General features: G+C 37.2%; 1 protein-coding gene across 5 annotated transcripts in view; it reads left to right on the forward strand.

The window, feature by feature from the left end:
- LOC121296282 (dual specificity mitogen-activated protein kinase kinase 4-like) overlaps positions 1-24,500 on the forward strand; it is a 40,526-nt gene that overhangs the window by 13,408 nt on the left and 2,618 nt on the right. For 3 of the 5 annotated variants that reach the window (XM_041221643.1, XM_041221645.1, XM_041221647.1), the window contains 7 exons: positions 5,747-5,849; positions 8,070-8,244; positions 8,873-8,992; positions 9,940-10,059; positions 10,284-10,335; positions 12,271-12,398; positions 23,866-23,943. In XM_041221643.1, coding sequence (XP_041077577.1) covers positions 5,747-5,849; positions 8,070-8,244; positions 8,873-8,992; positions 9,940-10,059; positions 10,284-10,335; positions 12,271-12,398; positions 23,866-23,943 — 776 coding nt within the window. The remainder of the gene's footprint in view (positions 1-5,746; positions 5,850-8,069; positions 8,245-8,872; positions 8,993-9,939; positions 10,060-10,283; positions 10,336-12,270; positions 12,399-23,865; positions 23,944-24,500) is intronic. The other 2 variants (XM_041221644.1, XM_041221646.1) reach the window with 1 other exon arrangement.

Raw genomic sequence — 24,500 nt, forward strand, 5'->3', positions numbered from 1 at the left:
TTTGTGTTTTTTGGACTGAGAGGCTGGTATGGGGAATCTGTCCACTGTTCCTAACTAACTCAAGGTGAAGTGGTGGGTATAAGAGCTTCCATTTACCCTTGTATGTTGTGAAGTAGTTACAATAAATGCTTTTCAGCAACACCAAGTAAGCATATTGTTTATTTCCAGTATGCCATGCTGTTGAAAATGCAATTTGTTTTTTCAGTTGTGAAATAGCATGTTAAAAAACCACTACATTCAATCACTTTCGAAGATAATGGAAGCTCTACCTGAGTTATTTGTGCACCTTCTTTAAATACTAACCGGTGATGCTGTCCACATTTGGTTCAGGTCCCAAAGAATGTTGTATGCACTGTATGTACTTAAAACAAAAGCTAAATGAGTGATAACTAAGGTTTTAAAATCCAATTTCTTGCTGCTTAATTTCACTACCAGCATTTTCACTTGGTCCCCTTGAGCTGAAGATCCTTTCTGGTTTGCTGATACTTTAATTTGAGATATTTCATGTATTAATATTTTTATTTAACATGTTTTTTTTTTTTCACTCAATCCTGATCCTTAAGTAACCCCTACGGTTCCGGGTTTTGTTTCAATCAGGAAGTTGAAGTTGCCCTTCAGTGGAGGTAAAGTTAGTCTTTGAGTCTTTAGGGTAATCACTGTTTAGAGCTGCGGTGCACAGCTATAGCACTCCAGATCCATTCCAGTCTGTTTTCGTTCCCACCCAAATATTGCCTTTAGCAGGTTCATTTAAGAAATTTTGAAATAAAGACCTGGACTGGAATTAATTTCTATTTGCTAGAGTTGTCCACTACTGCTCTCGGAGATTTATATCACATGAAGTTAAAGGGGGAAAAAAACACTTGTTGCAAAAAGCAATAGACTGCTTATGACGATCAGTCATCATTTTGTTAAGGCTTAAGAGGTCAGAAAATGTACTTTTAAAACCTTGATTATCACTACATTATCCCCTTTATTATAACAAACTTGGCATGACTGTTACTGCACCAAGTCATTGGTCAATAAAAAGTTGCATTGTGTGTCTCACTTTATAATCACACTGTATTCTTCACAAGTGTGTGTTTGTTGTTGACCAGATTACTAATATTGTTAATTGACCACTGTTACTGTTATTGATGGATTACATTTTTGAGACTTGCATTTCAACATTCACCATCAGATTAAATAGTAGGAATATAATAAAATGATTCTGAATTCTCTTTTATAAATGTTTGCTGCTCTCAGATTTTGGTGTTGCAGATGAGATGTTTTGAAGATGTCAGTTGAAAGCAATAAACCTTTAATTGTTTTAAAACTACTTTCATTATTGGAGTCATGGGACTTCATGAGAACTGTGGAATATTTCATAAGAGGAAGGGATTATAGTATTTCAAGACCATGTGGCTGTCCTCAGACATTTTGTACAGGTGCTACTGTCGGGGTTGGATGCAAGTCCATTTGCAATGTTGCACTTGGGTTAATGTTTCATTGATATTAAATAAAAGTAATACAAAAAAAAGAAAGTGTTTCTTGCCTTCACTGTGTCCTGAAAGTTGCCACAATCTGAGGGAATCCAAATCCCCCCCCCCCCCCCCCCCCCCCCCCACACTCCTTGCAACAATGGTTTTACTATTACACTTAATAGACAAATATATGCAACTGTCGCTCAAAGTACCATTTTTCAAACAATCAGTTGGCCATAGTGCATTATTGTAAAGACTTACATTCATTTTCCATGTGTGTTCCCTGCTGCAGTTGGATTATAGCAACTGCTATAACATAATGAGGTCTATTTTAACAGTGCTTAATTGATCTAAATACATCCCAGGGTGCCCCCCGGGGGGCAGGGGGTCCCCCCAATGTAATAACAGCTTCAATAAAAACACAGCAGAAAGATTCACATTAGATCCACCTCTGTTTAGAACAAGACTTAGTAGTGGTAATGTAATTTGTCACCCAAACATCTTTGAAAGGTAGCAACCCTCCGAGTGACTAATGTGATGACTGGCATTCTAGTTGTCTGAGCTCAGAAACCCCTAAATCAAGACTGGTGACAGTCTGATCTCCCATGACCTTGAGATTCATAGGCAGGGAATAAATAGAGACTGCTTATATGCGCAAAGAAGACCACTCTATAGATTTGAATTGACAGGGTAATGAAAAAGCTGTTTAATTCTGCCTTGGTGTTAAACCACAATCTCACAGTTAAGACAGTTGTGTAATAGTTTTTGAAAGAAGTTTAAGAAGCGGTTGTGCTGGGATGCAAAAATAGAACTAAAAAAAAAAAAAATCATCAATCTGTTTTAATAGAATTTTAAAAGCTGTATGCCATACTATTAAAACAATATTGAATGGTTTGAAAAAGGTGCTGGAAGGCTGGTGTGGATTGAGATCCAACGATGGCTATGAAAGCTGCCCAAGGTCTCTGTCCTGCTACTAAAAGCATCTGCACACAATTCTGCTATGTTGGATGGCTTCAGTAGCATCTTGAAACTAGCCGTCACCACCAGGATACAAGTGTAACACCGTTAATCTGCAGCAGTGCTTAAGTAAACCACGGAAACTTTATAGTTCAGCAGGGATCACGTTTTGCATCATACTATCAACCTAATTTGCATAGTTCTGGGCAATGCCAAATCCAATTGGGTAGAGACGTTCTAATAAAGCAGCCAACTGGTTTATTTCCTGGGCTGTGACCTTGCAACACACTAATTTTATCATCATTTTTGAAACGGACCAAAACACCTAGTTGTCCCATCATTGTACAGTGAAAAACCGAGAAAGCTGCAGAGACCTTACTCCACAAAACAGACAGTTTAAAAAGGATTTATTAGGTATGCACATTAACAATATATGCATTACAAAGGGGTGCTTGCTTAAATATATTTTCAGTGTAGAGTACAATATTGTGTGGATAATTGCGACTGTGCTGAAAGTATTTGTTCAAGGTAATAAAGCAGAATCATTTAAAATACTAATGGCATTTTCGCTACAGTGTGAAATAGTTTGCCTTTTAAAAAAAAAAAAAAAAAAAAAAAAAAAAAGTGTGCGTGCAAGGAGTGTAGGTGATCTTCACAGTGTGGTGTGCTTAATCTCATTTTATATTCAGATTGGACCTTTTTCCTGCAACAGTCATTGAAATGAACAGGTCACTTTTTTACAAAATATCTTTTACTAATAGAGAAATATCTCCTTGAAGGTGATATTTTTAATTATAGGAAAATTGAATTTGGTGTATTCAGGTTTCGAGAATACAATGGCACTTTTTCTAAACGGATTTAAAAAGGGATGTAAAAGTACTTAGTACATTATTTTTTCTATGAAAACAATATATTTTCATATCATGACAGTTGTTCAAAAGAAATGCATTCAAAAATCAATGTCTCTATAATTAGTTCGACATCAACTGGTGAATACTACCATGGAATACCAAACTAGCTGTGTATACCTTTGTTCTTCACAGTCTACCTTGACAAACCCTGAGCTATATGTATTGTTAAACATGTATAGCAGTGATCTCCTTTAGTGAAACTAAAATGGTACAGTAAGGCTTGAAACCATTATTTTGTAAGTCCTCCTTAATTCCACAAGCACTCCATGAAACTCAAATTTACTTCTGGATGGATTTGCACCGGGTCCCATGAATAAAAGAATTTGCTCTAGCAAGGAGATCTTGCTGTGATGCTACAACTGTGATATAGACATGCACATGTAAGGGTTCCTTGACTTTGCACATAAACTGGTTTCATGCTTTTCTTGATCCCTGCTTTTGAAAGCTATCTTAACATTGACACCCCTTTATGATAATTTAGAACATTTTCTGGGGTTACTGAACCAAAGGTGGTGAATGCCACATTTGCCATCTACACTGGTATATCCTATACTGAATACATACAGCAGATGAACATATAAATAAATAAACTAGGGGGATGATACAAGCTGCTGCAAGGTCAGGATAGCATGCTTGCTGCTAGTGATTACTTTTCACAGCATGTGTTAGCAGTTCATATGAGTCACTGCTGTCAGTATTAATAACACAGAGCTAGGCTACAGTATCCTTGACAAGCTTGTTTAACAAACTCAGTAATTTTAAGAATCCCTGCAAGTCATTTCTGCTGTATGGATATAATTTGATGGAATACATATTTAAAAATATATTTTGTGGCTTTTTTTAAAAAAAATTTTAACCTAAGTCTTTGCTGTAAACATATGTAGCTAGGAGTATAATTGCAACTTCTTTATCACAACATAAGTGTATTTACTGTATACAGAGACGAGAAATATCAAACCTCCAACAGGGAAGAAACTTGTATGTAAGATAGTGGCAGTAAATGACACTTTGTGTGTGTGTGTGTGTTTTCAGTTGGTTAGTGGTTTGTCATCAACAATTACCTGCAGTAGCCGTTTATTTATGGCTGCCACTGGCATCTGCCAATAACACCAGAGAGAGTGTTTCTCTGTGGTGCACTGACTAGAATAAGTGTGAAGTCCTTGACACTACAAGACTGTCTGGGTTAGCTGCAGTGTATTTATGCAACCTGTCAAAAGTACACTAGGATGTAACTCGGTGACAAGCTTGTTGGAGTTTACAGTGCTTTCAATTTATTTCAGAACATAACATGGTCTATTTAATTGCACTAAACAGTGGTGGATCTAAAATGTTAAATTAGGACCAAACATATAATTAAATACAAAGTAATCTCACACACTTGGGAGATGTTGCTTTTGTTAGTCTTTTTTTTGGGGGGGGGTTTAAATGGCAGCAACATTCAGGTCCGCTGTTGCTTATCAATTAAAAATTGGTAACAGTCCATGTTTTTTCTTTTCTTGTTAACTGTCTAGTTTAGCCAGTACAAACCATGTTTATTGATGAGTCTGTTTCTGAAGTGTGCTTTGGCCCAGTTGCTAAAAGAGAGATCTTCAAGGTTAGGGGTGGTGCTGAAATGGCATACAGGTCATGCTATGTGCTTTTGTGATTGTTTCCCTTTGAATCAAGCTCTTTGGCTTCATGAATTTGAACTTAAAACAAACACGTTTTTAGACAGCTGTGCTTCTCTGCCCCATCCCTAGGTGTTTTGTGTAATGTGTTATGCCTTCTAAGCATCACGTGCTAGGTCTGCTTTTTGGTGGCCCAGTCCTTCAAGCTATTAACAAGAAGGTACAGCAGCATCTCCCATCACTTTTTCAGACTTCTTAGAATCTGCCTTGGGCAACCAGGATAGCACGGATTCAACCGGATAAATCTGCAGTGGGTTTACATTGTTCTGGAGGGAGACATTTCTTGTTTAATTAGTGCAGTCGTCAATAAGGCAACACCTAATAACTGATCACTTGCATAGAGCTGCAGTTTATATGGTATACGTTGCAGAAATGTCACAGATTTCATTTGCATTTTACGCTGTGTGCCATGTATTGTCACATTTTAATTTTCAGATTTCTATATTTATCCAAACCCTGTATGTTTCTAACTTGTAATTTGTACTTGCAAAGATGCAGACTTATTCCTTGAACTTAGTGTGTACCTTTTAAGTTTGCCACTGAAATTGTTATTTCCTTATTTTTGCGGCACACATGGTTTAAGTGCAATTATCGCTTTCTGTGCATTTGGTAAATTACATACTTGCACTCTATAAATGTGTCTGCCTATTTGTGACGGGCCTTGTTTGTAAAGGTGTTTTTTTTTAAAATAAGAACACAATATCCTAATAATGAACCTTTTAAAACATGTACTTGTTTCTCTTCCTCTTAGGTAAACGTAAAGCACTGAAGTTAAATTTTGCAAATCCACCAATTAAATCAACTGCAAGGTTTACTCTCAACACTTCAGGAGTTCCTTTTCAGAATCCACATATGTAAGTATTGTTTCAAATACACATGTCGCAGCTAGACTTCAGATCAATACCTAATGTTTTGAAGTAAAGTATATATTATAGGACATGTTTGTTTTATTTGTGTTTTTCATACTAAATGCTGTGTTGTGAGTTTAGTTTATTTTTCTGCAGTATGTTTACGAAAATTGTAAACATGAAAGGCCTTGTACCCAGTGCCAAATGATGTAATGGTTTTGTGAGATGGAATACTATCTGATTGGAGCAAAAATGAATAGACTTGTAACATAAACCTCCATGTAGACTCTCTTCTGGCATGGGATATAGCATACAATAAGATATCTGTACTGTATCTCCACAGCAAACAAATCTGTTACTAGGATAAAGAAGGGGGTAGGTCACTCCTGCCCTGGACTGCCATTTCATTCCAGGTTTAATAGTGTACCGTAGTACTTCGAATTTAAGACCCAGCCCAAATTTCCCACCCTCAATTTCAAATAAAAATGCATTTACAAAGATGCAACCTTTGCAGCAGTCTGCTGTCACACAGAGCATTACAGTTATGTGCTGCTTATTTGCAGTTGCGATTACTCACACCTGTTTCTTCTCCCTTTTTGTGAACTTTTGTATTGCTTGGCATGTCGAAAAATCCGGGGGTCTGCTCGATAGTTCCGATCTGTCGAAGCTGGTACCGTTTGTTAGAATTGATAACAAAACGCTGTAATTGTAAAAACTTCTGTTTAATGATGCTTCTTTGAAAATAGCTTCCTGTATGTCATGGGTGATTTGAGATCGGGCAGTAATGTTTTTGTTTGTCGTTTCTTGGGCAGTCGGTCATGTTCCTGTTTGGACAGTGTCTTGTTGCTGATTTTTAATACACACATCACTGTATTTGAATTTAACACAGGCAATTTTTCAGAAGAAAAAAATGGTTTAAAAAAATGTGTCTTAAATTCGAAGGAGTACGTTAAATAAATTAAGGATTATTCAGAAACATTTCCTACATTTAGCGCTGATACTGCTGTACAAAAGAGCCGGCTCCATTGCAAGGAGCATATATCGGGCTTATGTCTTTGTGTGTGATTATTTCACCTACCAGCCTTGCTGCTGCCTTCCCCCGTGCACGCTACAATATGGTAAAATGTGTGTCTTGTTCAATATATGAACATTGTTAAGTTATGCAATATTTATTATTGCTTAAAAATGTGCAGAGTAAAATACTCTGTCCTGCCTACTTCAAACTTTTTGCCAATCTAGCCCCCTTAAATTTAAAACAACTAGTTGAAGAGCCCTGCTCAAACTAAGACGACTCTATCTATCTGTGCAGTTTTACAGCAAGTACAGCATAAGCGAGACTGCCTTGTTGCAGATTAAACTACAGATGGGAGAGAAGTGTCTTGAAAGATTTTTCCTGAAAACTACAGTATCTCAGGGACTTAAATGATAATAACAAAAATAAATTCAATAAGTGTTAAAATTACATTGTGAATTCTTAATAAATTGGTAAAAACGGAATTGGTTATTTTGAAAAACTGAATTTGCCATTCCCAGAATGGAAAATCAGGAGCTCTATAAACTGTTTAACAGCATGCTTACATCTTGCAAATGATGAAACCAAGCAAGCTCAGTGGTTATGTCTTGAAATTGTGACTAGAAATAATTATAGGGCAATGTGTAAATGCTGTAATTTTAAATAAAGTTAAACCTGGGTAGTGATTGTGTGTGTTTTTTGTTTGTTTTTTGCATATCTAATTGAGCTTTTAATTGTGTGTTTTAATGAACAAACCCAAGGTTGCTTCCTGTGACTGAGATGACAGTAAAACTTGAAATGGCTTAATCTGCTTCATAGTGGTAGTATTTGTAAAGTACTGCTTCTGTGTTTTTGTTTGTTTTGCTGTACTTGTGTTTCTTCATCACAAAAAAAAAAACAGATTTCATTGTAATGTCAATGCAGATTTAATACCGAACACATACTGTGAAGGGCAGGTGAATGCAGTTGGTTATGCAGTGACTTGGATAGCTTTAGTATCAGCCTTCTGGCAAGGAATGTATTGACACCCTGTTGATGTCAGCAAACTGAAACTTGCATTGTAGTATACATCAGAAAGCTGGAGTGAAGTTTCCAAAATGTACTGTATGATTTCATAGTATCACTTTATATATATATATATATATATATAGAATAAATATATCATATATATATATATATATATATATATATTTTTTTTTTTCCTTATTTTTCAGAGAGAGGCTGCGAACACATAGTATTGAATCTTCAGGAAAATTGAAGATCTCTCCAGAGCAGCATTGGGATTTCACTGCTGAAGACCTAAAGGACCTTGGGGAAATAGGACGTGGAGCCTATGGGTCTGTCAACAAAATGGTGCACAAACCCAGTGAACAGATCATGGCAGTCAAAGTAATTGAACCCCTTTTTATATTGGACTCCTTTTCATCACTGATCTGGGAAACACGGCCTGTACAATTTTTACTTCCTACTGCACATGAGATTTCTCCAGCACACTTGCTTTTATGATACTGTGTGTTAGACTTGGTAGCTGGGATTTAGGGAATGCTTTAGAACAGGGGAATTGTCCACCCTGGGCACAGTAATGGGTGAGACACAGTTGTTTAGAGGTATTTCAGATGAGACCTTACACTCAAAAGCTTTGTAGGCATAGCAACACCTCACTGGTCAAAGGGATCTGTATATATTCACCATGCCCACCCCCTCGTATTGCGTTACTACATTTCAAATGTCAATTGGAGGTGATTGTATATTATTGAAGGACATCTTTTGGACTGTTCTTTTCATAACCATTTGTAAAGCAGAAGTATACTCAAAAGTAACTTGTCCAATGGGACATGATGGTTATGACCAGGTGCATCAGGAACTTGTGGCCAATGGCTTTGGGAGATGTAGTACAAATGTACCAGCCAGCCCCATTAGTCTGAAACCTCTACGTTGCAATCCCATGTTTTTGTTAGCCGATGGATTGTAGCCGGTTTACATACGCAATTACATCATTTTTTCCTTTGTATTACAGCGAATTCGATCAACTGTTGATGAAAAGGAACAGAAGCAACTGCTGATGGATTTAGATGTAGTAATGAGGAGTAGTGACTGTCCATATATTGTTCAGTTTTATGGGGCTCTTTTCAGAGAGGTGAGACATTTGGCTTTTACTGCTTGTAATTTTAACAGTGTCAAGTGATCGCAATCCGCAGGCTATAAGGGGAAGATGAGTCGTTAATTCTGGCCACTTTATCAGAGCATTTATCTAATATCGAGTGGGGCCATCATTTGTCCTGAACACAGCCTTGACATGACATAGCAGACTCCACAAGGTGCAGGAAAGATGTTGAGCCATTCAGTCAAGAATATTCGCTGTATTGGTGCACAGAGGTAGGCAGAGGGTCGTGGGGACGTATGCGTTGTTGAACTTCATCCCGAACATGCTCAAATGGATTGAGATAAGGGGTTTGATGGCCATGGAAGATTTAAGTCTCTGTTGTGCTCCAGAGGCCATTCGCACACAATTCTGGCATAGTGAATGGACTTTATCTGCAATTATGCTTGTAAGTGAAAAGCATTTGATTGGCCTTCCAGAGTAATCAAGGGCCCCAGAGTATACCAACACAACATTCTTCACATCAGGGCGATGCCAAATCCAATTGGGTGGACAGGTCCTAATTTAGTGGCCAAACAGGGTGCATGTATGGGGAACACAAATTAGGACACTCAATTGTGTTCATTCCAGTCTTTTTTATGGTATTAAGAAATAAGTTACTAATGTTGATGCTTAACCTGCATACTGTTAATATGTGAAGAAATAACCCAGCGTAACCTGTTTCCAGTTTAGGGTTACCATGTCTGAGGGTAGTGTCTGGCTTCCTGACATGGCGAAATGGGTACTTTGGGTTGACATGTTTACTTGAACCAGACAGCTATGAATAAAATAATAATTATGGTATCATTTCAAATTGGGGAGAAAACCGGGGTAAAAAACTTAGTGATGACTACATTTATAAAAAAAAAATATATATGTATAGTTTACCTTCCCCTGAGTTACCTTTTTAAAGATGTTTTAATACAGATTTTTTTGTCTTTCAGGGTGACTGTTGGATCTGCATGGAACTCATGTCTACCTCATTCGACAAATTTTACAAACATGTGTATTGTGCATTAGATTATGTGATTCCAGAGGAAATATTAGGCAAAATAACATTAGCTGTAAGTTTTTCAACAGTGGTACTAGTTCTGTTAAATTGAAATTTGTACAAGCTTTATTTTAGTTTACTACTTCAAACATGTTTAGCCCATAAACATTTATACTTAACTGAGATATTGGCCTAAATTAATTCATGATGTTATTAATTTACTGTAGTTTTGTATTGTGTGATTTAAAATGTGTTGCTTTTAAAAGTCATACAATGGCATCCATTTTTTTCTTTCAGACTGTGAAAGCTCTTAACCACTTAAAAGAAAACTTGAAAATAATTCACAGAGGTAAGTCTTTTAATAGGATTCTAGTCTTAAACGCATGATTAATAAAAAGGATTGTAGTACTAGTAGACTGATTTATTAGTGTCGACTAAATCCTCTGTTCACCTTGCCTAAGCTAGGTGAGGAATAATGTAGGTGAATTTTAAAATGGTAATTGAAGATGTCTCTTTGATAATGTACACTAATTTCCAAATGATTTTTACTGTACCGAATCTGTGTCTCTCAGAACTGTAAACCCATGAACTGGCCTTCAGTTGGCAGTGATACTATTTTAATTAGTCATGTATCTGTATATTGTACACTGATGAAGGCACATACCAAAACATTTCTCGACTTGATTTGATCACCCCATACCCTGTCGGAATAAGCCACAGCTGGAATTTTTATAGGGATTCTTTTTTTTCAGTTCGTGCAACAACTTGTTTTTAGGGGTAATTCAGATATAACCATGGATAGGTGGTTTTGGAGTGTTTCTTAATGTTAATTTTTTGTTTGAACCAGACTTGCATTATTAGGTGCTGTTGCTACAATTGCCAAGGCTGCCCCTGTTAGTTTGCGAACCCTCACTGCACACACTGGAGGGCAGTCATTGCCCTTGGTGATGTTGTGAGACTCTTCCTTGTTAGGGAATGCTTTCATGGAGTGCTGTCTGCAGGTCATCTGTAGGCCTTGTCATGCACCCCTTGATCAACAATAGGTTTTTATGATTAAGAGGTTTTTTTTTTTTTTTGGATTTACAGAACATTGATTTATAATGCAAGGAAAAACCTGATACAAACCTGTTTTTTATCGGCAATTATATATTTTAAAAAGTATAGTATGGAGTTCAAATAAAAATAGGGCAGTTGTCATGTGCATAATGTGTGTTTTTGGTATTTTTATAACCAGATAGAATAATTGCTTTAAACATAACCATGATTGACCTTGTAATATAGTATTGGCAAGTAGTAGACTAATTTCGTTTGTCATTTCTAAATGACTATTTGTTACACGTTTTTGTTTTTTTTGTATTAATCTACATGAAGCAAACTAAGCATGAAAGATAGCATAAATAACACGAAGTACTTTCGATCTTCCATTAAACCACTTGGTGCTAATGTGTTTCTAGGAAGTTTTTTTTTCAATCAAAAATACTTTCTAAATGTGATTTAATTAATGTTACAGAACCCTCTGCAGTGTGTAAGAGTGTTTAAAAGAAACACATTACCATTACCTTATCCCGTGATTTTTTTTTATTTTATTTAATTTTTTGGACATGTTCCCAGTTGTTTTGATATTTTTTTATTTTTTGTTAGTCACACATCTTGGGTAAATCAACTAGGGATACTTAGGGTTGCTGTGTTGTGGTTGCTAGGCAATAATGAATTGTATACAGGTACTAGTAGTGTCTCAAGTTATTAGGGGATGTCATGACTGCAGCTTGCACTTTAAAAATGTAGTTGTTATAGAAAAAATATTCAGTAGTTAAAATTGATAACGGCATTCACTTACTTTCACCTTGATCTATAGGTATTTTATGACGTGTGCATTTTTTGTTTCTGGGCTGCATAGGGACCTATGTTTCACTTATTTGAATCCACAAGTAGAATTAAAGATATTACAGCAGGTTTCCATTTGCTGTCATTATTCGTAAAATTTTGTAAAGAGGCTGTGTACTTTTTTTATAATCAGATAATACATTATCTCAGCAAGTATGTGGCGTGGTCTGAATAAGAAATGCAAAATACCAATCCTACTGTGTGCTTTGTATAACACATATTTTTTTGTAAATGCGTCAGTGTTCCCAAGATAGCCTTATATCTCTGTGTGAATCGTGTGTGCTCTTGTGTCTAACTGGATGTCCCAAAAAAAGAACTAGAACGCCGCATTATTTTTCGGGGGCTTTTATATTGACATATTGATATTGATAGTAGCTTAAAGTTCATTTTTCCATTGCAGACATCAAGCCTTCCAATATTCTTCTGGACCGGAACGGCAACATTAAACTCTGTGACTTTGGTATTAGTGGACAGCTTGTGGACTCCATTGCCAAAACTAGAGACGCAGGATGCAGACCTTACATGGCGGTAAGTGCGTCTGAAACAGTGAGCCAGTGCACTCATTATGAATGGGGTAAACCATGTGATTGGACCTTGTGGTGCTCATCTCGGTATCCATTACAGTAGCTTATGATTTATGTTGGGTGGCAGGAGCCATAGTCGACTCCCTGGTTTTAAGAGCCACTGCCAACCGAGCTGCATAATGATAGAAGTCTTTGAACTTGCAAAGTGTCCAGGTGGCACAAGTTGAATAACTGGGAGCTTCATTGTTTTAAGGCAGGCCCTGTTGGAAATGGACATATCGAAGTATGTGAACCGTTTTGTACAATCTCCATGCAGCTGTGTGAAGTGAGCAGTGGGATCTTTTTGCTAGAAAATGTTATGTAATTAACGTGGTGCCTAAATCTGGTAATGGATCATATGATGAAGAAAAGAGCAGGCTTGGAATAAAGATCTGGTCTGTATGGACTGGCTTTGCCCACCCCTACCCTTGGAAGATTGTAAAGTTATGCAATTATTTTATCCAACTCCATGCATCTGCTTTGTTAATGCAGCAAACGGTAACTAAAACGAGACAAACAAAAAATAAAGCGTGGATGACATATCAATTTCTGAGCCCCCCCCCCCCCCCCCCCCATATTTCCCCTACGGTAAGTTTGGCTATGGTCTTTAACATACAGTGCCGAAAAAGTCTACACCACCTTGAAACCATTGAAAACTGTTCAAGCTCTGTCAAGTTCCTTGGGGAGCATTGATGGACAGCAATCTTCAAGTCATACCACAAATTTTTGATTGGATTTAGGTCAGGGCTCTGACTGGGCCACTCAAGGACATTTACCTTTTTGTTCCTTAGCCAGCTTTGTAGCTTTGGCTGTGTGCTTTGGGTCATTGTCATGCTGAACGGTGAATTTCTGTCCTAGTTTCAGCTTTCTTGCATAGGGCAGCAGGTTCTCCTCAAGGACTTCTCTGTACTTTGCTCCATTCATTTTCATTTTCATTTCCATTTTCCCTTCTATCCTGACAAGTGCCACAGTCCTGCCAATGAGAAACATTCCCATAACATGATGCTGCCACCACCGTGCTTGACAGTAGGGATGGTGTTCTTTGGGTGATGAGCTATTGGGTTTGCACCAAACATAACACTTTGTATTTAGGCCACAAAACTTTTTGCCACATGGCTACAAAATCTCTTGAGTGTTTTTTTGCTTACTTCAAACGGGATTCAAGGTGGGCTTTCTTGAGTTATGGCTTCCTTCTTGCCACCCTACCATACAGGCCAGATTTGTGGAGTGCTTGGGATATTGTTGTCACATGCACACTTTGACCAGTCTTGGCCATAAAAGCCTGTAGCTCTTGCAAAGTTGCCTCTCTGATCAGTCTCCTTCTTGCTCGGTCATCCAGTTTGGAAGGACGGCCTGATCTAGGCAGGATCTTGTTGATGCCATACACCTTCCACTTCTTAATAATCGTCTTGACCGTGCACCAAGGGATATTCAAGGCCTTTTGATTTTTCTTTTTACCCATCCCCTGATCTGTGTCTTTCAACAAGTTTGTCCCAGAGTTCTTTTGAAAGTGCCTTGGTGCTCATGGTTGAGTCTGTGCTTTGAAATGCACTATCCAGCAGAGGGAACCTACAGGAACTGCTGAATTTATCCTGAAATCATGTGAATCACTACAATTTAACATAGGTGGAGGCCACTTAACTTGGTGTGTGATTTTGAAGGCGATTGGTTACACCTGAGCTGATTTTAGGATTGCTATTACAAGAGGGGTGGACATATATCCAACCAAGCTATTTCAGTTTTTATTTGTAGTTAATTTTCTACAAATTTCTAAAATATTTTTCACTGGGAAGTTGTGGGGTAGGATGTGTAGATAAATGAAAAAAAAAACCTCTTTTAATGATTTTAATTCCAGGCTATAAGGCAACAAAAGATGTACATTTTGAAAGGGGGTGTAGACTTTCAATAGGTACTAACTTTTCAAGGTTGGAGGCTTTGGTGATTCGATTGATGTTGTTATTGTTAAGCTTAGGTGCTGGTCCTTAGCTACTGGCTTGATGGTATAAATATTATTAATAGATGTGGACTGCAAAGTTATGCCTGGAGTCCCCATAGTTTCCATGCTAAATTTGGTGGTAGCCTTTTAATGCAGAGGTTGTCCAGTGTGTGTAACTGTGCCTCGTTCGTGGATCTTTCAGAATGAAGTAGCTTGGTTGTTCCCAGAGCAGTGAGCTCACAACAAAGGCATGTGAACCACACCAGTATCACTGGAGTTTCCTGTTTCTGGTTGACAATAGCAGTCTTGCAAAACCAATTGAAAAAAAACTGTATAACCTACATAATACTGTAACCAACACGCTGTACATGTAGACTTTTTAAAGCTGTGGTTTACTTCTCATTGCATGTAATAGATTAGATCTCATACTGTGTTTTCAGATGAACCTTGTCATGATAAATAATGTAGTGAGATTTGGGTAACCACATTGGATTAGGTTACATTTTTATCCTGTAATCCTGTTGGGCTGTGAGTGTGCATAGCAAACTCATTTAGTTAACAATCATACTGTATGTTTGTTTTTTAAATGTAATAATACATTAAGAGTAAATGGACTATGACCCTTAGTATATGATAGCCAAAAAAGTTAGAAACTGCAAATATATTTAAATGCTGTCTGAATATTTGATACCGGGAAGTAGGGCTGCGGACTGGAACAGATTTCGCCAGTGGTCTGATCCAAGTCTATGGAAGTCTGGTACAGAGTGAACCGGTATGTGGCCTGTCCATCACACAAACACTGGACCAGCAAGCTGTTTTTTCTCTCTGTTTTGAAAAGATTGGAACTAGTGCAATGAAGGAAACATGAGCACTGTATAAAACACTGCATACTCCTAAAACTTAAAGCATTCACTTTTTAAAACACTACAGCAGGGCTTCCCAACCTTTTCCTCAGCATGACTCCATTTACACATTGGAGAACTTTGTGTCCCCAAAATGGTGCAGCCAAGATTTAACATTCGCCTGTCATAAATATGGCATTAAAATACGTGTTTATTATGTTTCTAATTTTAATAAAATAATGAACTCTTATTTAGACTGGGGGGGAAAAAAATTACATTACAAACACACAGTTACAAAACAAAAACATTAATTGGATTTATTATATGTACTTCAGTTATTTAAATTGTGGATTATATTTGTTGTGCTGCCATACCGCTACGTGACCCTAGATGTCATGGTTTAGAATAGTATACTACACAGGAATTGTACAGGAGACTAGACTGCCATTACTGTTCACTGCTAATTTACTACGGTTGCTCAATAAAACAATCTCTCTAAACTCCCTTTCTAAAATACAGCAAACAAACCACACACAAACACAAAAATGAAATGTATCATACTCAATGACAATTTATTTTAGACAAGAAAAATTTAACAATGATGTGCCAGAGAAAAATAGAAATATATACACTGAGTGTACAAAACATTAAGAATACCTTCCTAATACTGAGTTGCACCCCCTTTTGCCCTCAAAACAGCCTCAGTTCGTCAGGGCATGGACTCTACAAGGTGTCGAAAGCGTTCCACAGGGATGCTGGCCAATGTTGACTCCAGTGCTTCCCATAGTCGTCAAGTTGGCTGGTAGTGGCTCTCTACTCCGAATAGCTTGTTCCATGTCATCCCACAGATGCTCAATTGGATTGAGATCTGGTGACTGGGCAGGCCAGTACAGTAAGCTGAATTCACTGTCATGTTCGTGGAACCATTCCTGGACAATCCTAGCCTTGTGGCTTGGGGCATTATCCTGCTGGAAAAATCCATTAGCAGATGGATAGAATGCCTCCATGAAGGGATGCACCTGATTGGCAATGATGTTCAGATATCCTGTGGAAACCAATGTTTCTCCAACAGCAGGAGGTTTCCTGCACTGAGCAGTTCGATAACTCGCCTCAAACGAGGCCCTCTGTGACTGCACTGACATGGACCTAGCGTTCTTGAATTTTAACTTCTGGCAAGTCAATTCTTTTTTCTTACTCTCAAAAAAAGACCTTGGCTTTCCTTCATGCTCCTTGTGTTGTGACCTCGGCTGACATTTAAGTTTTATTGTGTTTCATGCTCTCCACAGACAACTCAGCCTAGCAAAAAACACAGTGCGGCCTTCTCCGTTCACTTGAGTTTGGATCTACAAGTACTGAAGGAAGGATTCATCACATTTCGGCTTTCGTGTCTTGAACACCTTTCGTTTTTCGTTCTTATCCTTGTTATTGGCTTTACTGCTAGAGCTTGAAGCAGAAACTCTTAGATTTCTCTCTGTCCTGTAACGTATTTCAACTAGCCTGTAGCAACACCCTGATTTAATGCCAGCTTCGTGGAACTGTCCATGCTTAGACTTATACGTGGTACTGTAGCCTAATAAAAATAGTCTGATTTAATTGTAAACTAACCCTACTGCATGTAATTTAAAACCAACACTTCACAAAACATAATGGTAGTAATACACAACTAATAATAACAAAATGTGAAGTATTTTAAGATTTAAGTAAGCTTTGATCTCATTTTTAACTGCATGAGGATATTTCAATAGAAAATACATATTACAAAAACTTGACAAAACTCTGTATGAAGAATGCATTTCTCTACACACATCCCAACTGTCGGAAGGGACGAGCGCCGTACTGCCCACTCTACTATTGCCTTGTAAAAAATAATAGATTAATGTACAGTACCTTCAAATGAGTTTGAAGAACTTCAGTATCCTAACTGATATCTTATAACTTGCTAAACTCACTAAATAACTCGCTAAAATAACCAATGGATTTGTTTTGAAATGTATTTATTAATTAATGACTAAAGCCTCTACAATCACTAATACTTAAAATCATTGGTAGGCTATCGGTGTGTAAATCCCCATGAGAGATTATATATATATATATATATATATATATATATATATATATATATATATATATATATATATATATATATATATATATATATATATGCGCTGCATTTAAAAAAAAAAAAAAAAAACTTCATATACAGTAATCCCTTGCCAACCGCGGGGGTTATGTTCTTGAAAACCCCCGTGGTTGGCAAAACTGTGGTTTGTAAATACTAGAGCTTATGGGAAAATAGGGGGTTAGGTTCTTCACAGCCATGGTTACACTTATCAAAGTATATCTAAGTTGCAATTTCCTTCACTAAACACAAATGAAAAATACAGTAGCATAAAAACAATGCAAACACTGTAACGTACTGTGTAATGTAACATGTAAAAAGTAATAAAATTATAACATAATAAAAAGTAATGTTTTATTTACCTTGAATCCTTAGAGTTGAAGGCCAGGGCGTTGTTGACAGGTGACAGTGTTGCTAAGTTAACACGGAGCAATGAGAATGCATGCTCATATTATTGTGACTAGTACACGAGACAAAGCTAGAGATGATGCTGGCGAGATGGGAGCACGGAAGAATACACAAGGTGCCGCGGATGCGTCATATTTTTCCGTGCAAAACCGCGTATACACAAATCTATATGCCGCAGTTGGCAAATTGGTATACAAAAGGAAAACAGTCTATACATGAATTTAGCAGTTGGTGAGGGATTACTGTATAAGTAATATACAGTTTCTGCATATGTCTGACACTGAATGTTAACAGATCTTCAACCAGAATCTAATATTAGATAAAAGGTACCCTGAGTGATCAAATAACACAAAATTGATACTTATTTCATTCATTTATTAAAGAAAGTTATGCAACACCCAGTGCCCCTGTGTGAAAAAGTAATTGCACCCTTAGACTTGATAACTGGTTACGCCACCTTTAGCAGCAAAAACTGCAACCAAATGATTTCTGTAGTTATTCATCAGTCTCTTACAGCACCATGGAGGAATTTTGGCCCACTCCTTCATGCAAAAAAAAAAAAAAAAAAAAAAAAAAAAACATTTTTGCCCAGTGTCTTTCTGGTGGTGGAGTCATGAACACTGACCTCAGCCAAGGAGAGAGATGCCTGCAGATCCCTGGATGTTGTTCTAGGGTTCTTTGTGACTCCCTGGACGATTTTACGCCTTGCTCTTGGAGAGATTTTGGCAGGACGGCCACTCCAGGCAAGAGTCACTACTGTGCCAAACTTTCTCCATTTGGACAATAGGGCTCTGACTGTGGTTTGGTGGAGCCCCAGAGCCTTAGAAATGGCTTTGTAACTCTTTTCAGACTGATAGGCATCAACAACTTTTTTTCCAGAGGTCTTCAAGAATTTCTTTTGATCGTGGCATGATGTGCCTCTAGAACCTGTGTGCTGACAACTTCACTCTGATGGTAAGGGCCAAAGTTAGTCAGATTTTTATTGGGCAGGGCTGGCCCAAATCAGGCCTGATTTTGTTAAACAAAATATTCAAACAGCTGACCCTAATTATCCCTTTAATTGGGTTGAGTTAACTAGGGGGGGAATAACTTTCACACCTGAAGATTGCATGTTTGATTACCTTGCACACCAAACAAATGAAAGAAGCACCAGACTTTGTCATTTTTTTTTCTCTCAGACTCCCTTTTTATACTACTACAACCCAAAAAAAGATCTGACCAAATTCAATGTGAAAAACATGCAAAAATGCAGAAAATCACAGGGGGCAAATACTTTTTCACAGCAGTGTGTGTGTATGTGTATATATAAAACCACATCATGACTGTAACTGAATTATACAAGTCATTGCATAAGGAATGACAGATTTATTCAGCCTTAACTTAGTGTTGGAGAGCAAGCTGCTGAAACTTTTTGTGCCTGATCCAAGCAGGGCTGTAGATTTAGTAAGTGCAGACATGACCTCAGCTTGGAGTGCAAGCCTTGTGCGTGGGTTCTACGCTGGCTGATGTAGTGATCTAACATTAGCTACTGGAGTTTCCACACTGCGATGACATCACTTGCTTTTTTAAGCTTATGAATGAGTAAGCCGAGGTAGTTTCTCGGCCCAAATCACTGGAGTATTTGGGTGACATCACTGGCATCCCTTTGATTAAGTGGTTTTCGTTCAGAGCTTAGGCATTTCATGAATTATTCGGTAGGTTGCTAATGTAAGATGTGTGGACCAAAGAACTGCAGCCTTTTATTGCTACAGTTCTGTGTGCTGATTTGTCAAAGTACATACGAGGTAGCTGCTTTTTAGTGCTGTGCTGGCTTGATAAAAATAAAACATCTGTTTTACTATACTGAATTGCATTTACCTTAAGTGGGACTTTTATCCAGCTTCAACCACATAGTAAACCCCTTATCAGTTTTCTATTGAATATTGGTTTGATTAAGTTTCTTTTTTTTTTTTTTTTTTTTTTTTTTTTTAAATAATATAACCCATACAGGATGGTTGTTTTTGTTTTAAGGCTCCTTTACAGAATATTTGGTCAAAAGGAGATTATTTGATGACAGCAATGTTTTACAATTGCAGATTGCTGTATTTGAATGAGCATTTCATCATCCCAGTCAGATTAAATTGCACCTCCACGCGCACAGGAATGCTTTGGTCTACTCTGGGTGTGCAAGGTCACAGCAATAATCACTTTTTTGAGGTTGTTGGCGTTTAGCTGTGACATGATGGCTTGTGTTGTGACATCAGAGTAATATAATATACACACAGGGATGGGGTGTACCCTGTCACATTATCTTTGTTTTTTTTGTTTTTCTTTTTGCATTTTGGTGCCCATGAAGGTGGTGTAGAGATTCCTCTGTTTATCCATAGAGTAGGGTATAGTCTTTACACGTTGCCCTCCTAGCATTAAGCCTCCACTGGAGGAACAGTCTTTGTTGTTGAAATATGTGAATACCCATGAGAAATGTGAAACTCAAAAGATATTATTGGTAATAAGTCACAGTTTAGTCCACTGTTACTCGCTAGAAGTAACTGTTAAGTGACTTTTTAAAAAAAAATTATTATCAAGTCCAGGAAGTTGTTTCAGCCATGTGGTTACTGAACCGAACAGTCCAGAGCCATGGTACCAGGTATTTAATTCTGATATTGAACCTCGGTCCTGAATTAAGTAATTAAGGACCTTGTTGGAACAGGATTTTAGTTTGGACAAAGAGCCACAATGTGTTTCTGACAGTGCTGTTGGAAACATTTTAGAAAATGGTGGAAAATAGCAACATTCTCTTCACAGGCTGTTGCATCTCAGTGGATCTATCCTGAAATATTTAATATGGTAATATAAAGGGGTCTGTTTAAGTGATCTGAATCATGAATGATCTTCATTCCTGTGGTCTGTAACAGACCCAGGCTGTGTTGCAGACCTCCTTATTACTTGTATGGTATTTAGGGACAATAAATCACCCCTGAGGGAGTTGCTGTAAAAGGCAGTTGTATTTAGATGTTGCTGTTTTATGTAATTAAAACAAATCCTTCTATTTTATCAGCAGCTTTCTTTTTGGTTTATTATAATGTATTTTAGTTTAGTTTCTGTTTGTTCTACCCTTGAGGTCAGCTGCAAATACAAATAGTCTTGTTCCAGTAAAGTTGAAAAGTTGATATTTTCTCTGTTCTGTATCATCAATTTCATGGCAGAGTAAGGGGTAAAATGCAAAACCTTAATACTTTCCTAGCAGACAAATTTCTGTTTCAGCTGACATCATATGGCATTTCAATTTGTGCTTTAGTTCAAAACTTGTAAATCCCATTCAATTGAGACATTGCATAATCCCTTAAAATACAGGGTGTTTGGGGAAAATATCATGCCATGCCATTGCTGTGGCTTCTAATGTGTAGGTCATCCAAAAAATGAAGTCATGCATACACAGTAGCTATTCAGTAGTTTCTGTTAAGATCCTCAGAAGCTGATGTAATGTTAATAAAACTATAGTTTCGGCTGAAATTAAAAGGATTACTGAAGACACTCCAGTAAGTTAAGCTATAGGGTCACTCTGTGTCAGATCCAGTTTTTGATCACTGGATCAAAATCCAGTCCTCCAGTAGATTTTTGCTTATATTTTGTGTAGTGAAAGGTACAAGTCAGGTATGAAACCAGGCCAAACATTTAAGATCAGTGATGAAGATTTGCTGAGTGATTTTGAGGATTTAAGTGACATTTAGAATGTCCATAGCCCTATGAATGCTTCTGTACAGATAGCCAGGTCTTCCGTAGAATTCATGCAAAATAAGTAATACCTGCTACTGTCTACCTACTTTGCTGTCTGATTTAATGACCCTACAAAAAGGCTTCAGGATGAAAATATCATAAATTGCTCCATCTTTTGAAGGGCTGAAACCCCTTGTGGTACACAAGTGAACAAACTGACCTTTGGTGGGCTTATAGATGAGGATTTGAAGGACTTGTGGTAAAATAATTGACTTGGTAATTATCTCCTTCACAGTTTAATAAATGTGCAAACATGAACACACGTTTATGTTTTGGGTAATATGTTGTACAATATTAGCAAATAATTTGAGTTTAAACAAAGAGAAACCATAAAATTTGTATAGGGCTACAGAGGTGCTGTTGACCTCATATTTCTTCTTTGTTGCCAATTTCAAATATGGATTTTTGGAAAGTTCTGAAACAAACGTTCATGGGCTATAATAGATGAGTGTTTGAAGTACTTGTGGTGAAGTACTTGGCTGGTAATCGGTGGGGCACCACCACTCTAAAGGTTTTAATCAGTTGACATCAAGTCAAAATCAATCACAAGACTCATTCAAAAGCAGGTCATAAAACCCACATCTGTTCTGCCCATAAAATTAAACCGGATTTCAAGAACATTGTGTCACACGCAATTGTACCTGTAATTTAGATATTCGAAAATAGCATGAAATACTTATTTTTTTGATACCACTGGAAAAAACAGATGGAGACAGATTTACCAAGTCAGTTATTTCACCACAAGTCTTTCAAACACTCATCTGTAACCCATGAATGCTTCTTTCAGAACTCTGTTGCCATCTTTTAAAAAAGTGATTCTTACAAAGAAGTAGGAAGAGGTCAACAGCCCCTCTGTAGCCCTATACAAATTGTATGGTTTCTCTTTGTTTAAACTCAAATTATTTGCTAATCTTTTACAATATAACCCAAAACATAAATGTGTGTTCATGTTTGCACATTTATTAAACTGAAGGAGATAATTACCAAGTCAATTATTTTACCACAAGTCCTTCAAATCCTCATCTATAAGCCCACCAAAGGTCAGTTTGTTAACTCATGTCCCACAAGGGGTTTCAGCCCTTCAAGGATGGGTTTGTTTTCGATACTTTCATCCTGAAGCCTTTTTGTAGGGTCGTTAAATCACACAGTAAAGTAGGTAGACAATAGCAGAGCTGCATATAGAAATTATATTATGAGCACACCTAAGCAATTGAAAGTGATATCTCTTCTACTTTAGAAGAAACATGCACTTAAAAATGACTGAGGAATTTGACAATTGGAAAATTTTTCAATTTTAAGGCCCCCAGCAACACAGAAATACTAAAAGCGGTGTTACTTATTTTGCATGAATTTTATGGAAGACCTGTCTATCTACCTGTACAGAAGCATTCATAGGGCTACTGACATTCTAAATATCATTTTAAGATCCTAAAAATGTGACTCGTTTCAAGTATGTCTACCGTCTACCCCACCCTCCCCACAAAAGGGGGTGTTCTTAGCAAATCATCATTGAACTTAAATATCTGGTATCTAGTATACACGCAAGCCCAAAAGCTGTCCTTCTGTCTGGATTACCATATCCCACATTCCTTGGCAAGTAACAACACTACTTGTGGTTTATGCCTGCAGGAATGGTACTCCTGCACAGCCATGTTGTTTTTGTTCTTCAGTGTCTTTTCAAGGTTACTATTTTAAAATAGTATAAACGTTGTGAAAAATGGGGGCCCAAATTTTTGTGTTCAGTGTTGGAGTTTTAGAGAGTGTACAGTGCAGTTAAATTTTTTTCATTTTCAGTATTTCTTCACAGTCTTTATATAGTTAAATACTGCACACATATTGTTAATAACGAATACTTATCTACTGTACAAAATCTTTGCAAAAGTGCAAAAAAATATGAGCCTGGTTTTTACAGGGATACTCTTTTTATGAGCATTTTGTGAGTGGGAGCAGAATCAAAATTTTGTGATCTCTTTATCTTTCTTTAATCAATCAATGGATGGATGTTATAAAAGATTTCCCTGATGTCTGTAATATTGCATTCAGCTATCATATAAAGTGATTAGCTTGGACAACTACAATTTGAAAAATGCAAGTAAATATCCCATAGCCCCCATTGTGTGCTTCAAGGACAGATGCAGTGCCAGACTCTTTCACCCAGGTCTAGTTTATGCTGCAGATTTGTGAAAGAAAGGATTTAAGAGTACACTATGTCACAAGACTTCTCAGTTCTGCCTAATGGATTGTGCAATCTTCAGCTGATACCAACACTATTTAAAAGTTAATATTGTAAAAAGGAAAATTAACAGTTCTTAAATTTGTTTCTGAAATTAGGAATTATGTTGTAATTTAAAACTTTAATTCCTATTTGTAGCCAGAAAGAATAGACCCAAGTGCTTCCAGGCAGGGATATGATGTTCGATCAGATGTCTGGAGTTTGGGAATAACATTGGTGAGTACATAAGATTTACAGCCATACAGTGTCTATATTTGGTCTGTGGTTCTTTTCTTTTGCCTGTATTACCAAACTCAGGCCTCTTCCTTACTAAATGTCTTGGTACTGCTAAAAAGATTATCGTCTCAGTTTAAATGGACAAAAGATTTCAATAAACTTTAACATTTCAAAAGTACAAGAACAACTGGGCCTTTTGTAAAATTTTAAATACATGAGGAAAAATAAATCCTAACCAAAATACTGGAGAAAGTTCAAAACTAGAGGGCCACCATGACTTGTTCTCTTTTAACGCTTTGCGTCCAAAGGGGCCACACAAGCAAGAATCCCCCAGAATCCAATTTTTTCATATTTACACTTCAATCTGGAACAGATCCATTGAACCTTTTTTTCTGAAGAGCAGTGTACATTTCCATGGAGTTCTTGGAGAAGTTAAAAAGAAAACTAAAAATAATGTTCTAGAGCTATCTATTGGACAGCCCTGATCTAGAACAGGACTGGGTAATGCAGAGGTGACCAATCCTGACCCTTGCATTACTTAAATTGAGCATAGTAAG

Source organism: Polyodon spathula, chromosome 21, assembly GCF_017654505.1.
Source record: "Polyodon spathula isolate WHYD16114869_AA chromosome 21, ASM1765450v1, whole genome shotgun sequence".
NCBI lineage: Eukaryota > Metazoa > Chordata > Actinopteri > Acipenseriformes > Polyodontidae > Polyodon > Polyodon spathula.